This window comes from Larus michahellis, chromosome 1 (genome assembly GCF_964199755.1).
Source record: "Larus michahellis chromosome 1, bLarMic1.1, whole genome shotgun sequence".
NCBI lineage: Eukaryota > Metazoa > Chordata > Aves > Charadriiformes > Laridae > Larus > Larus michahellis.
Window position 1 is genome coordinate 138,688,663 of NC_133896.1, and position 14,321 is coordinate 138,702,983.

Sequence of the window (14,321 nt, forward strand, 5' to 3'; positions counted from 1 at the left end):
TTTCTGATTGGTGGCAAGAAGTATCTTGCATTTTGTATTTTGGATGCTTCTGCAGAAAGTAATTTGTTCTCATTTCCCTCTTGTTGACTGCACTGTCCCTCCTTTCTGAGGGTCATGCTCCTGAAAACTAACAAACTATTTAAGTAATAACAAAATGATTCCTGCTTCCTAATTTCTACTTCAAACGTGCAATGACTGATGGCCTATTTGGTAAATCTGCCTTAGAGCAGCAGTAATAAGTAGGGTAGTTTAAAGAGCAATGTTGTTGTTCTTCACCCACTGCTGAGTGGTTTGGGGGATTTTATTGAACACCTCTTGAATTTTGAGTTTTTATTTTATCCCTTTGCAAGGAAGAAGAGTATAAAGGATACTTGCCGGTAGCATTTTTGGTACTCTGATCTTCCCCAGCAGCACTGATAGGAGTGCTTCCCAGTTTGGTGTGTGACAACACCCCGATGGTAGCACCACCGTCTGTGTAATTAATTACCCGGGGACAGTGCTCTCTGCAGCGAGCGTGCCTGTCCCCGGGGATAGCGTCCAAGCACATAAACTTGTTATTAAGGCCGCTGCGATGTGCCTGGCTCCGTACAGCTCGTGTAGCAGCCTCTCGGCCTCCCTCATGCCCTGCTGCTAAACCGGGATTTTACGGCAATGGCAAAATTTTGGCGAGCGGGTCACGCTCATCAAACCCGGACGCCTAAAGCGTATCCCACGCCTGAGCGTCCGCGGTACGACCTGAGCTCGCTCCGGGTGCCGTGAGGTTTCTGGGCCGGGCTGGCAGGCTGCCGCCGGGGGTAAGCAGCACGAAGCCCGTTGGCTCGCTCACCGCTCCGGTACCCTCGGCCGAGCCGCTTTACCTACAGCCCCACCTGGCGGCACGAACGCGCCCAGGCCCACCCACCTTCCGCCCACCCGCCTCTGCGGCCGCCGGAATCACACCGTGATTCCCGGGGGCCGCCGCATGGGGGCCGCCGGGCGCCGCGTCAGCCCCCTCGGGAGGCCGAGGCCGGGCGCTCCCGGGGCGGGGAAGGCCTCACAGCCGCCGCCGCTTCTCCTGCTCCCGGCCGTTAGGGCGGCCCCGCGTGGGCCCCACGCGCGCCGGCGCCTGATTGGAGTGCCCCGTTGGTGTTGGCCGCCCCCGCCTGGAGCGCGCGCCCTCGCCGCCCGCCCCATTGGTTACCGCTGTAGGCGGCGGGGGGGGGCGCCCTGCGTGCGGCGCGTGCGCGGTGGCGCGAGGCGCGGGTTGGAAGGCGGCGGGTCGCGCGTGGCGGGGCGGTGGCGGCGCCACCGTTAGGGCCTTCGCCGGAGGCTCCTGCACCGGCGCCCCTCGTTGACCCCCTCCTGCTTTCGCCTTCTCCGCTGCCAGCCGTTGCTTCCTGCGCCGCCTCGCGCCTGTGCGCGCACGCACCCAAAATGGCGAGCAAGGAAGGTAGGAGACCTCCCTCGCGCTCCTCTCTCCCTCTCTCCCGTGGGGCGAGGACGTGTGTGCCCCGGGGGCGGGGGTGTGTGTGTGTGTGAGAGAGACTGAGGCCTCTCCGGGCCTCCTCCCCAAGGAGCTTCCGGGGGGATGGCAGCGGGGGCGGGGCAGCTGCAGTTGTACCCCCGCCAGCCGCCCGGGACCCCCTCTCCTACCCCGTCCCCTCCCTAGTGTGTAGCCCCGGCCCATGGCGGGAGCCCCCGGTTCATCTCCCTCCCTTCCCGCAGTGCTGGAGGACACAGTGGAGGAGCGCGTCATCAGCGAGGAGTACAAGATCTGGAAGAAGAACACCCCCTTCTTGTATGATCTGGTGATGACACATGCGCTGGAGTGGCCCAGCCTCACCGTGCAGTGGTTGCCTGATGTGACCAGGTGAGAGAAGGGAAGAGAGGCCTGGAATGATGATCCAGGGAGGTAGAGGGCTCAGCTGCTGGTTTGCTTAGTTTGCAAAGCAGGAGCCGAGGCTGTGTGCAATTGCATGTTCCACTGCTCTTCCTTTCTCTGCTAACCATGTCTGCTAAGTAACGTGAAGATAAAAACCATGCAAGATGAGAATAATTTGTGTTAGGCTGCTCTTTGTGAGCTTGCAACGCTTTATTTTGCTTACAACTTTAAAAACTGTTTGGCTATGCAGGAGCTTTGAGGAAAAAAGTCACAAATTGATACTTTACAGAACTCTAGCTTACCTTAGCAGAAGATGTTATGAGGTGTGAGGAGAGAAACCTTTCTCAATTTATTGATATATAAGAGACCTAACACTCTTCTGTAGTTAATTCAGATCAGAGAAATGTATGTACCAAATTAGCTTTTTCTTGCAGACTCTTTTTCCTCATGTGTGTTACAGGTTACTATTCTGTAGAAGCTATAATATCTGTCTCCAATTTTGTTTTGGTTTGTTTTAAGCCTGGATTTATTTCAGAGAGTATTGTTCTAAGACTGGTGCTTCGTGTCCTGGTTCTGTCCCTGGCTCACTGTTGACTTCATGTATCGTAATTTTCCCATTCTTCCACCTCCCCCTGAAAATTGTAGGCTCACTGGTTAACTTGTTAAATAACTTTAAAGGTGGAGATAGATTCTGTTCACGTGCTAGCTACTATAGAACTTAAATGATCGTAGTAACCACTCAGGGCTCCTTTGACGTAGTGGACAAGAACCAGGTCCCTCACATTGTTGTAAACTGGATACAGCTAGGTTTTCAAATATCTTATGTGTAAAGTTCATGCAATAATCAGAGGATGGTCTCTTTCCTCTTTAAAATTTCGCTTTACATATGTGATGTTATACTTGGTGGTTAGATGGTTTCTTAATTTTATATATGAGAATGTTTGGGGAAGGTGTTGAGAGGTGTGAGCTAACTAGTCATGGCATAGAGAAAATTAAGTGGGGATGTGAGGGTGTGGAGCCCTTATGAGGAACACTTCTGCTTGCCTCATATTTTGCAGATTGACTTAATATTCAATTTAAAACCTGGTATTTCCAATTATCCAGTGTCAAAATATGTAAGCCATTTGAGGCAAGGACTGTCTCTTTGTATGGCACCTGACATGATGGGACACCTGTTCCTGATGCAAGTAAGTGTGTGTGCATTGTGTGTTTTGTTTTGTGTTTTTTATTTTGTTTCATATTTTTCTTTCCCCTTCAAAATGTATGATGATGGCTTAGAAGTGGTGTAGTAATACCCGTGGTGATTGGTGATTGCCCAAATGATTCCTGTTTGCTTGGATTCAAAAAGCATAATTAGTTTGTTTTCAAGAATGCAGAAGTTGCTTAGGTTTGACTGTTCAGATTCTTCCTTTCAGAGATAAATGTCAGTGTCCATCCAGCCTTTCACTTATTGCTAAATGTTGAATTTGACGACCAGAGGAGAAATTTTATCCTAGTTAGCTAGGATTTGTGCAGTGTTTAAAAACGAGCTTCTGAAATAAAATATTAACTGGTGCTTCCGAAATAAAATATTAACTGGTAAAAGCTTCTAAGAGAAGTAACTAAAATAGGTTGCCGCTTGTCCTCGGTATTTGCATTGTATAGCAAGTAGTATTGATTGTTTTCTGATTCAATGCTGTGCGGCTGCCAGTGGAATTAAAGACAGAAGTAGGTATTAATGTCATCTTTAACTACTGTGCAAATTGTAATTGTCCCTTTCAAGCCATAGTGGCAGGGTTTACTGACTTATATTCTTTGGCTTGCGTATGTCACAGTCTGGTTCACTTTATTGCACAAGCCCCTTGTGGCAAGGAAAGGATCACTTAAACTAGTCTCTCTTTTCTAGCTCCCTGAAGAAGTTTGGATCTTCAGTGTTGTTGATGCTAGCTATCGAACTTCTGGAACCAAGCACATAATTTTATTCCATGCATTTATTACTCTAAACAGGCCAGAAGGAAAGGATTATGCTCTACACTGGCTGGTTTTGGGAACGCACACATCCGATGAACAGAACCACCTGGTTGTTGCAAGAGTCCAGATTCCCAATGATGACCAGTTCGATGCTTCTCAGTATGACAGTGAGAAAGGAGGTGGGCAGTGCATGCATTCTTAAATTATATTTTAGAAGTAGCATTAATAAGTGTTCAGTCTAATGGTATTCTAACTTTCTGTTAAGTACTAAAGCTGATATATACTTATCGATTTACACTAATTCTAGGTCATTAATTGTGCCTAAAAAGAGGAGACTTAGAAGAACTTAGGTAACATGATGTACAATCCGTATAGCAGTTTTGCCAGCTCTGTCAGTTGTGGTGAAAACTGATACTTTATCTACCTCAAATAGAGACTAGAGCTCTGAAAGAGTTTGTATCATAGAGGATGCAAAATATCTAAAGCATTAGTGCTGTTGTGTTACATGATGCTAGTCTTTCATAAGCTTCATGATAAGATGCTTACCACTGTTTCTTGGAGTGGGGGAGATGACATGAAATGCTGTTTCACCTGCTTAAAATAGTTGATGTGATAAACTGACTTTTCTCTGACAAATGTAGAGTTTGGTGGCTTTGGATCTGTGACTGGCAAAATTGAAACAGAGATCAAAATTAACCATGAAGGTGAAGTAAACCGTGCTCGTTACATGCCACAGAATCCCTGTATCATTGCTACAAAAACACCGTCTGCTGATGTGTTGGTATTTGATTACACTAAACATCCTTCAAAACCAGGTGGGTCAAACTGCTTGAATTTAAGCAAAATGCCTCTTGTCATTGAGGGATGAACTTGTATTTAACTGTAGTTGGGAGGAGAGGTGGTAGGCTCTGGAATCCAAATAAGAAGGTCCATATCTTCGTTCACTATAATTGCCTGGTTATATTCAATATCATAAGAGAATCCTGATAGAAGCAGCGCTCTTCTAAGAGGCTGATGTATAAAATATGATTATTGTAATGGAAACAAAGTTCTTAGGTGATAATGATGCTCTTACAGATTGATGTACAAGGTGAAGCTAAATGGAAGGTATTTCCTCTCTTTCAGACCCAAGTGGAGAGTGTAATCCTGACCTTAGATTAAGAGGGCACCAGAAGGAAGGCTATGGCTTATCATGGAACTCCAATTTGAGTGGACATCTTCTCAGTGCATCAGATGATCATGTAAAACCCACATCTTTTCCCCTATTTAAAAAAATAAAAAAACCCAACGCTATCAAACAACCCCTCCTAATTTATGCTGTAATAGATAATTAGAGGAAAAACTGGGTTAGTGTAGCTGTATACTGTTATGTGGGGAAGCTCTCACATATTGTAATTATATTTCTAAAGGCTGTCAGTTGACTTTAGGCTGTAATCAACAATCAGTTCTATGTAACGTTCTTGATTAAGAACAGAATGTTTTTATAGTTGTCTGCTGGAAGAAATTGTTGTATAACAATCCTTTAAACTGGCCTGGGTCTGAGACCATAAATTAGTAAGACTCTCAAAGATCAATTGAACTAAAAGCTTATATATTTCTTTGTGGGCTTTAAAAGTGTAAATTGCTTCTGTGACCTTTATAAGTAATCCTCGGACCTTGAATTTGCAGAAAACTGATTGATAACTTAGCTCACTTCTCAGTTACGGCATATTAAGTGTTCCTTTTCAAAAACAAAGAACTGTTTCAGGAGTGTCATCTCTCTGTTTATATGTAGAATGTGATTATTTATTTATTTATTTGAAAGATGATACAGTCAGAGTCTGTGTAACAATAGAATATGACTCTTACTTACAGACTGTGTGTTTATGGGATATAAGTGCTGGACCAAAAGAAGGCAAAATTGTTGATGCGAAAGCAATCTTTACTGGACACTCTGCAGTAGTAGAAGATGTGGCATGGCATCTGCTTCATGAATCTCTGTTTGGATCGGTGGCAGATGACCAGAAGCTTATGATGTAAGTTGGGCTTAAATGGTTTCTGGATAGTGTCTGCTGTGTGCTGACAGTGGACCAGTCCAGAGCACTTGGATAAAAAAAATTTGAATTATGGAATGGTCTAATATAGCTCTCTGATGCAATCAACTATGGTAATGCTGCAGAATCACTGAAATACGCATGTGATTTAATGCGTTCACATGATTTGAAAATAAGATATAATTAATATGTATGTCAGCTTCCTGGTGCAAACTGCTCACGTACAACAGACTACTGAATACTGAAAGGTAATGGCATAAAAACTGTAGCTTCAGACTTAGGTTTAGTGATAATGTAGTCTCTTAAACTAATGTGTAGTGTAGTGAAAAAGAACCTCCTGTGAAAATTAATATTTGTTCACTCTCGCTCTCTCTTCCCTGCCCCTCACCCTCCCCCAAACCCTTCATTGCAACAGTTGGGACACAAGATCTAATACCACGTCCAAACCAAGTCATTCTGTAGATGCTCATACAGCTGAGGTCAACTGTCTGTCCTTCAATCCTTACAGCGAGTTCATTCTAGCAACTGGTTCTGCTGACAAGGTTTTTATTTGTGTATACTTTAAATTCATAAGTATTCTAGATGATAATTCTATAGGCATTGTAGTAAAAAATTATTTCTTGTTAATTCTCCCAGACGGTGGCTCTATGGGATCTTCGAAACTTAAAATTGAAACTCCATTCTTTTGAGTCACATAAAGATGAAATTTTTCAGGTGGGTAAACTTTTCTCACAAGCTGTAGAAAAAACTAGAAGAGTACTGATTTGGACAAGAACATACAGATTTTCATATGATGACCAACCACAGTAAGTAAGTCTGTTCAACATTAAATAGTGAATTTTCGTTCATCAAATACAGACAGTACCACGTACTTGTTTCCCTGCTTGACTCTGAAGCAAGTAGTCAACCTATTGCTAAAAAGATACTGGGACCTTGCAAGTACCTTCAGTGCAGGTGGAAGGTTTCGCTAAAATGTCCTGCTGTAGGGAGGACTTGGGTTCAAACCTAATTTTGTGAACTCTGCCTATTTAGTAGGGTGCAAGTAACAGTGAATTTTAGACAAATAAATTTCATGATACGGAAATCTCTTAACAGTCAAATGATGTTGGCTGTTCAACTTGAGTAATCTTAAGACTTTAAAGCACTCTATTTGAGCTATAGGATATCCTTTGTGGTGGAAGAAACTGATGTATTGAGTATAGTTATTGAAAATTAGTGGCTGGATGCTGGTTATCTAGGATATGCTTTTAGAAATCAGTAACTCTTGCTTCAGTGAAGTTGTTTTTCTCTCAATAGGTTCACTGGTCTCCTCATAATGAAACAATTCTTGCTTCAAGTGGTACTGATCGTCGGCTTAATGTGTGGGATCTGAGGTGAAGAATACTTCCTATCTTTTAGTACATATGGATAGATAGGAAAAAAAAGGGGGGTGTGCAGACCTGCTTTATTTGGTAGACTACATTGGTGCTGTTCTGTATCCTTCCTTGCTTGTTTAACTTGGGACCTGGTCTTCCAGGTATGGAGTAGAAGCAGCGTGGTACTCCTAATGTTACTTCTCTGCAAGGGTTTCTTGCTGGTATAATTGTTTTCTGTTGTCTTTAGTAATAAGTGATTCCTGTGATTTCTGCCTCCATGTGCTTCACAAGTTAGATTCTCTTGATAAAGCCAAACAGTTGATGTTTTATACCTGAGGCTTATGGTTATTTCACAGTAAGGAAGGGCAAATAGTGGAAACAAAGGTTAGGAACTGTTAAGTTAAGCTGATATAGAATGCAATTTTCATTATTAATAAAAAGTATAAACTACTTTCTTACAGTAAAATCGGAGAAGAGCAGTCTGCAGAGGACGCAGAAGATGGGCCTCCTGAGCTGCTTGTATGCTTTTTTCAGGTTTCAATCTGTTGATGTGCTGTGTGGCAGTTTGATGCCTTATGACTGTGCTACTAAAGCTGCAGCAGTTCTTAAATCTCTTCACCTTCCCAGTTTTCAGTCCATTGCTCTAACTTGGCAGTAGGTTTCCTCTGTTCAGTTCTGAAAGCAGTGATTTTTTTCAAAGCTGTTCTGGACATTATTTACACATCTTTATTGCTGAACATATTTACGGTTCAGCCATGTGTTGTCTGTACTCTTTTATAACTAAACACGTATAAAGGCAAGGCCTCAAATTATTTATCTTGCGTTGGACCAGTTAGGTCCCATATAACTAACCTTACTGATGTAGAAAGTACGAAGGCTTATGTGTTGTTTTGCTTCCTTAGGAAACAATTAAAAATGTTTATAGTTTGGTTTCTCCATCATTTCCTGTGTATAAGTGCTCATTTAATGAGATGAGGTAATGGATATAAAATATGGCTGGATTTCACAGGCCAACCTTGTGTGAAGTAGCACCATTCTGAGGATGGCAGTTGCTACAATAAGATGAACTGTTGGCTTAAATGCTGTCTCAGCAATTGCATCCGTGTCCATAAGCAACGAACGGAATGCACTGTTTCACACACGCCTTCTTTACGTCTGTATTGTGAATCTCTAGTAGCAAGCTTTTCTTCTTTCTGTAGTCAACATGATGAATTTAGCTTCTGAATCTTGAGTTTTAACAGATTTCTCTCTAGAGATGAAATGGCTTACTGAGGCTTGTGGCTTTTTTAACAGTTTATTCATGGAGGACACACTGCCAAAATTTCAGACTTCAGTTGGAATCCTAATGAGCCTTGGGTAATCTGTTCTGTATCAGAGGACAACATCATGCAGATCTGGCAAATGGTGAGTGTCACAACAGCTCTTGAGTTGCTCTGAAGCTTGGTGCGTGAGTGAAACCGACATGGCTTGTTCTTAGGGCAGCTTGTGCCTTCAGTGACCGAAAGTAGCCTGTTGCCTATACTTGTCACACTGTTAGGTTGGAGAGTAAGGCTTTCAAAAGAAAACAAAGACTAAAACAACCTGAATAGATGCAACTGTTAGCTAAATCTTTGCTCCAAGTCTTAGGTACTAGTTTTAGTAAGAATAAATGTGGCAGTTGCAAACTTATATCCAATACTAGCCAAGACTTACTCTTTTTTATTTTTTCCACCCCTGCATTTTGACTGTGAAGCAAGATGCCTTTTAACTCTCCAGTTCATATTATTTTACATTGCAGGAATTTGACCAGTTATCTTATAAACATAGAATAAAATCACTTGAGAATAACAAGTTAAATGTAGCAGACTTAAGTAAGCGTCACGAGTCAGGCTTTCAGTTTTTAATACTTGTTCTTTAACTTGTGTTGCGTGTTCAGACTGAGGTTGAGATAAGTCCAAACAACAAGATGTTCATGGTAAGGAGTTAAATGGCTAAGGCTTATCCTGCTGAAATAAAACAACACAAGAAGACAACTGCTGAAGTCTAGCCACTGTATGCACATTCCTAAATTTGGCTGCCCTTTAAGAAGAGGCAGGGAGAGAGTCCCTTTGAGGAGGGGAATGATGTCTGTGTTTTCTTGATATTACGTTTTTTTTCTGTATAAAGCGTAGATCCTTTAAGAACAGTTGTGTCTACCACTTGTAATGTTTTGTGTCTTCAGGCAGAGAACATTTACAATGATGAAGAACCAGATATAGCAGCAGCTGAACTGGAAGGTCAAGGAACGTAACTTTTTGTCTTTAAGGAAATACTGGGTGTGACATAGTAATATAATTTGACTACTGTATACATTTAAGGGGCGGGAAAGAAAAAAAAGGCTCCCCCCCTCTAAAAAACAAACAAACAAAACAAAAAAAAACCGCAGGCACTGGGCAGAAGCATTACATCAAGATGATAATATTCTTAATTGGGCACAAAAAGCTTGTGTAGTCAAATTGTCATGGGATACTCTTGGTTGTTTGGGCACTTTGAGATATTGTATACTGTACAGCAATTAGCTTTTAGGGAAAATAAGAAGGACTTAATAGCTATGTCTATATTTTTAAACAAACTTAGTGGGTTCCTGTAAATAAAACAGTCAAATTCTCACTCTTCCCACACCAAAAGTATGCAAAAAAAAAAAAAAACCCAAAGTTTTTATTAATATGTAAAAAGAGCTTTTCACTTTTACACACTTTTGGATTGGCTTTGCATAAATAAAATTTATTAAATAAAATATTTGGTGTGTTTAATTATTGTGTGTTGACATAAAGTGAATTCCTTCTTGCCTGAATATAACTTTAGTTTCTGCGTGGTAATAAAGATGTGTAGATTTAGTTTATAACTTACCCCATGATTGAAGGTCTGGGGAGATGAGAGTTGTCTTGATGCGGAGAACTGGGATCATTCACGAATAGAATGGGTGTAGAAAGAGGTTTGCGGAATACATGGGGATGACCAGTAAGACTCCTGTAAAGTTCCAGTATAAATCTTGAGCAGATTCAAGTAACTGTTGAGTTGGAGTTTGAGTAGGTTGGGTTTTTTTGAGTGGTGGTGGAAGAACTGTCCTTTAACCTTTTCTTGTCTCGGGGGATAAGATGGCAATGTGGTCTCAGTGAACTGGTATCAGTTGTGTTTAGTTAGAGCCCTCCTGTAGCTTTTTGTGTTTAAACTGATGTCAGGCAATCAGCAGGTGTGTAAAATACATTAATATCTACAAATACAAGACAAACATACGGTTCTCCTCTAAACCTCTGGCTGACTGAAAAGCTGGAGAATTTGGACCATGTAGAGGTAAAATATCTCCATGTTTATCATGGTTCTACAGACAAGTTATTGATCACCTTGGAGATGTCAGTCAGACAAATCTAAGTTGGTGTCTAACTTGAGTTTAAATGAAAGCTTTTAGTTACTTAAGACAGGCATCAAGTAAATGAATTGTTGGCTGTCCTTATCTTTCTGCTTGAACTGAAAAAAATAGAAGACTTTGTTGACTGGTACTGACAGCGTGGGTTTTTTGGTAATATTTTGAAAATATTACTTCCCTTGACATGTAACTTGTCTTTACTTGACTTTGACAAGCTAGTAGGTTACTGGGCTCAAGCTGTGTATCTTAAGGTGCCTGTACTTGGTCTGCCTGGGATGGAGGTCACTTCCATCCAAGACGTGGACATGGTGCCGTGTTTTGGATTTATGGCTGGAAGGGTGTTGATAACGCACCCGTGTTTTGGGTGTTGCTGAGCAGTGCTTGCACACCGTGTCAGCTGGGGGTGGGGTAAGAGGTGGGGAGGGGACGTAGACAGGACAGCTGACCCAAATTGGACAAAAGGGGATATTCCTTGCCATGTCATGCTCAGCAATAAAAAAGGGGATTGAGGAAGAAGAGGGGGGTCTTCCATGGTGGCTGTTGCTTAGAGTCTGGTGGAGCGTGGGCCTGCTGCTGAGGTGGCAAATTATTATTATTTTTTTTTTACCACTTCACCCACCTATTAAACTCTGTTTCATCTCTACCCATGAGACTTTTTTTGTTCCTGTTCTCTCCCCTGCCCTGCTGGGGTGGGGTGTGAGTGCTTTGCTGCTGGCCAACCCACCACTCTGCCACTCACAAATGGAAAGCTGCTATTTGAGGTAAATATTTCCATTTTTTAGGAGTGAGAGTTGAATGAGTAAAGAGTTTTGATTTAGCTCCTTTTGTGTTCTCTGTGAGAATTTGGTAGGCAGGACACTCCCTAGGTCTAGTATCCTAGGCCGCATCAAAAGAAGCGTGTCCAGCAGGCCGAGGGAGGTGGTTCTCCTCTGCTCCGCTCTGGGGAGACCCCACCTGGAGTACTGCATCCAGCACTGGAGCCCTCAGCACAGGAAAGACAGGGACCTGTTGGAGCGGGTCCAGAGGAGGGCCATGAAGATGATCCGAGGGCTGGAGCACCTCTGCTGTGAGGACAGGCTGAGAGTTGGGGTTGTTCAGCCTGGAGAAGAGAAGACTCCGGGGAGACCTTATAGTGGCCTTCCAGTACTTAAAGGGAGCCTACAGGAAAGCTGGGGACGAACTTTTTTGCAGGGCCTGTTGTGATAGGACAAGGAGTAACGGTTTTAAACTCAAAGAGGGTATATCTAGACTAGAGATAAGGAAGAAATTTTTTACTCTGAGGGTGGTGAAACACTGGCACAGGTTTCCTAAAGAGGTGGTAGATGCCCCATCCCTGGAAACTCCAGGTCAGGTTGGACGGGGCTCTGAGCAACCTGATCTAGTTGAAGGCTCATTGCAGGGGGATTGGACTAGGTGACCTTTAAAGGTCCCTTCCAACCCAAACTATTCTATGATTCTAGTAGACCAATGTAATGTTGCATCCCATTCTTCAAAGCATTGATACTTGGGAGTGGGGTGGAAAAGAACAAAAGATGACTTTGGCAAGGGAGGTGATACACTGTCATGAGACTACTACCATGTACTAGTATTTTAGTACTGATTAATGTTCAGCCCTTTCCAGGACAGAGGTGGTAGTTGGTAGCTGGCACTTGGCTCTGGAAGCTTGTGGTTCAGCATTTTGTTCCTCAGGAAGGTGCTCACCTGTGTGTCGCAGAGATGGCCACCTTCCTTCCAGCATGCACCCCCTGGTCATCGTTTACAGCAGATGATCCCTGTGCTGGTGCTGTGAGGGTATGGCCAATGAAGCTGGAGAGCAAAGGTATTGCCAACTTTCCTGTTTGGCAAACGGTCATTCAGCTAAAAGTCAACATCTGTTGACAAAGTCTTGGTGGGTGTAAGCAGGGCAGCAGTTTCCCTTGCCTCACAGGAAGGCCCCCACAGTCATACCAAGGGCAACGCGGGCTGCTCTGGATGCCAGTTTAATTTGCAAGCGGCAGCAAATGATAAGTATTAAACATGGTGAACTTGGGACGGTTTTTGGTCAGGTCCTACTTCCTTTTGACATTCATTCTGACATATGCAGCTCTCGAAAAGTAGGAAAGGAAGAGGTCAGTGGCCTGACTGATTGATTGTCACCGGAAAAACAAAAGTGCTTCCCAGAGAGCACGGTGGCGGCTCTTCCTGGCACAGCTATGGCTGCGGGCTGTTGGACGACCCCTGCCGCTGCTGGTGCTCCTCAGCGCTTACTTTGAGGGGACCTTCTGGCTTCTTGGCACCAGCAAGTGGTTTCAGCAAGTGGGTCTGTTATGGTTGGGTTATTAGTACTTAATTTTTCTTGCTGCCTCACTAACTAAGTGACAGAGGGGGAAGGAGGGGTGAACTGCTAATGACGGCTCTTTTCTCCTTGCTCTTCTTATGCTGTTTGTTTTTAAGTCCCTGCCTGCTGTTACAAGGACGCCCCGTGTTGCAGGCACTGGGTCGTCATGCGTAGATGCGTCTCCTTCCACACCTTTTTCCAGAGTGGTTCCCCAAAAAGCGATGCAGGAAGGTGCAAAAGCACTTGAATATTCCCGTGGAAGGCAGAGATGCTGTCGGTGTTGAGCAGGTGGGCGGCAGCTGGAGGTGATGTGATAAACGGCGTGAAAGCTGCTGAAGGAGAGCTAGGCCACCACACAACTAACCGTGCTTCCGTCTAGCTGGTCTTCAGGCGTGTAAAAACGCTAAAATGCCGTATCCAGGAAAAGGAGATGAGTGCGTTCTCTGAGTGTGGTTTTGGTTTGACCAACAGATAGGCAGTGGGGGGACCTGCTGCTGAAGGCCTGAGACAGCCGGTGCAGCTGCTGGGCTAGCAGTTTCTGTCCCTGGCTGTCCAGAAACATCTCTGGCCCCCTCAGGAAGCTGGAAGCTGGTGACTCAGTGTTAGAGGCCCTCATGACAGAGAGCCCCTCTAACTTTTCCTTCAGATTCTCTGAATTCATTCCTGTCAGAAACAGGGTCTCCCGCAGAGTGCAGAACGCCTGCCGAAGCACCGCCGTGCCTGGCAAGGCCCAGGCAGGTTGCCAGTCCGTCAATCATAAAAGCCTAGAGACATTCTGGTTTTTTAATGACCGTGTTTTGCATCCTGGTTAACTGGATGAAGTTAAATTCTTGCAAAAGCGTACCTATCTATCTGATTGATTAGCGGCGTACTCTCAAGAGAAATTTTAGCGCTGATACAGTGCTATTGTACAGACTCATCTCTCTTTTAAAATAATGGCTGTCAGTGTTCCTGCTTTCCTTTACTGAAATACCAAGCTGGCAGCTCTCTTGGGTCACTGGTGCGTGTCTTCAATGTCCCTCAAAGCCCTGCTCTTTCCCTGTGGAGCATGGAAGAGGGAGCGAGCTGGGGCTTGGGGGTGCTCTCAGTGCCCACTCTCACACAGCTGAAAGGCAGCAGGATGGAATAATTTATTATGGAACAATAGGAGAGCATAATTTCATTATCTTTAATATACGTGTAATTCAAAGTGCTCCAGTAAATACAACCTCTGTACTCATTTCTTTTCCCCGAGTCTTAATTGTCTTCCGCAATATACGTGCACACACACACACACACCTTCCTTCAGCAGGGGCAACCTTGTACAAGCCTTACTTCATTAGCTCTAGGACAGCTTGGTCCCACAGCATTTAGTTTAAGTTAGCCTACATCTTGCTGACACACCAGAAGGCTGTGCTACCCTTCAATAAGACATGAACAG

The 14,321-nt window shown here is 43.9% G+C and overlaps 1 protein-coding gene across 3 annotated transcripts; it reads left to right on the forward strand.

The window, feature by feature from the left end:
- The first annotated feature begins 966 nt into the window (after nt 1-966).
- On the forward strand, nt 967-9,790 carry RBBP7 (RB binding protein 7, chromatin remodeling factor). 3 transcript variants are annotated; one of them, XM_074605702.1, is made up of 13 exons: nt 1,209-1,429; nt 1,705-1,849; nt 2,920-3,048; nt 3,747-3,990; nt 4,453-4,626; nt 4,937-5,052; nt 5,666-5,826; nt 6,260-6,386; nt 6,481-6,558; nt 7,141-7,217; nt 7,661-7,718; nt 8,493-8,603; nt 9,400-9,790. In XM_074605702.1, the coding sequence occupies exons 3-13, from the start codon at nt 3,010-3,012 to the stop codon at nt 9,466-9,468; spliced, it is 1,254 nt and encodes a 417-aa protein (XP_074461803.1). In that variant the 5' UTR covers nt 1,209-1,429; nt 1,705-1,849; nt 2,920-3,009; the 3' UTR covers nt 9,469-9,790. The 3 variants fall into 3 exon arrangements, with proteins under 3 accessions (XP_074461796.1, XP_074461813.1, XP_074461803.1); XM_074605695.1 differs by lacking the exon at nt 2,920-3,048 and having other exon boundaries at nt 967-1,429; nt 3,848-3,990; XM_074605712.1 differs by lacking the exons at nt 2,920-3,048; nt 7,661-7,718; nt 8,493-8,603; nt 9,400-9,790 and having other exon boundaries at nt 1,201-1,429; nt 3,848-3,990; nt 6,481-6,654; nt 7,141-7,199.
- The last annotated feature ends 4,531 nt before the right edge of the window (nt 9,791-14,321 follow it).

What these genes read in the sequence shown, in the direction of transcription:
- RBBP7 (XM_074605695.1), top strand. An exon ending in TAAACATCCTTCAAAACCAG is followed by an intron (nt 4,627 to 4,936) that starts GTGGGTCAAACT and finishes CCTCTCTTTCAG; the next exon opens with ACCCAAGTGGAGAGTGTAAT. An exon ending in ATGGGCCTCCTGAGCTGCTT is followed by an intron (nt 7,719 to 8,492) that starts GTATGCTTTTTT and finishes CTTTTTTAACAG; the next exon opens with TTTATTCATGGAGGACACAC.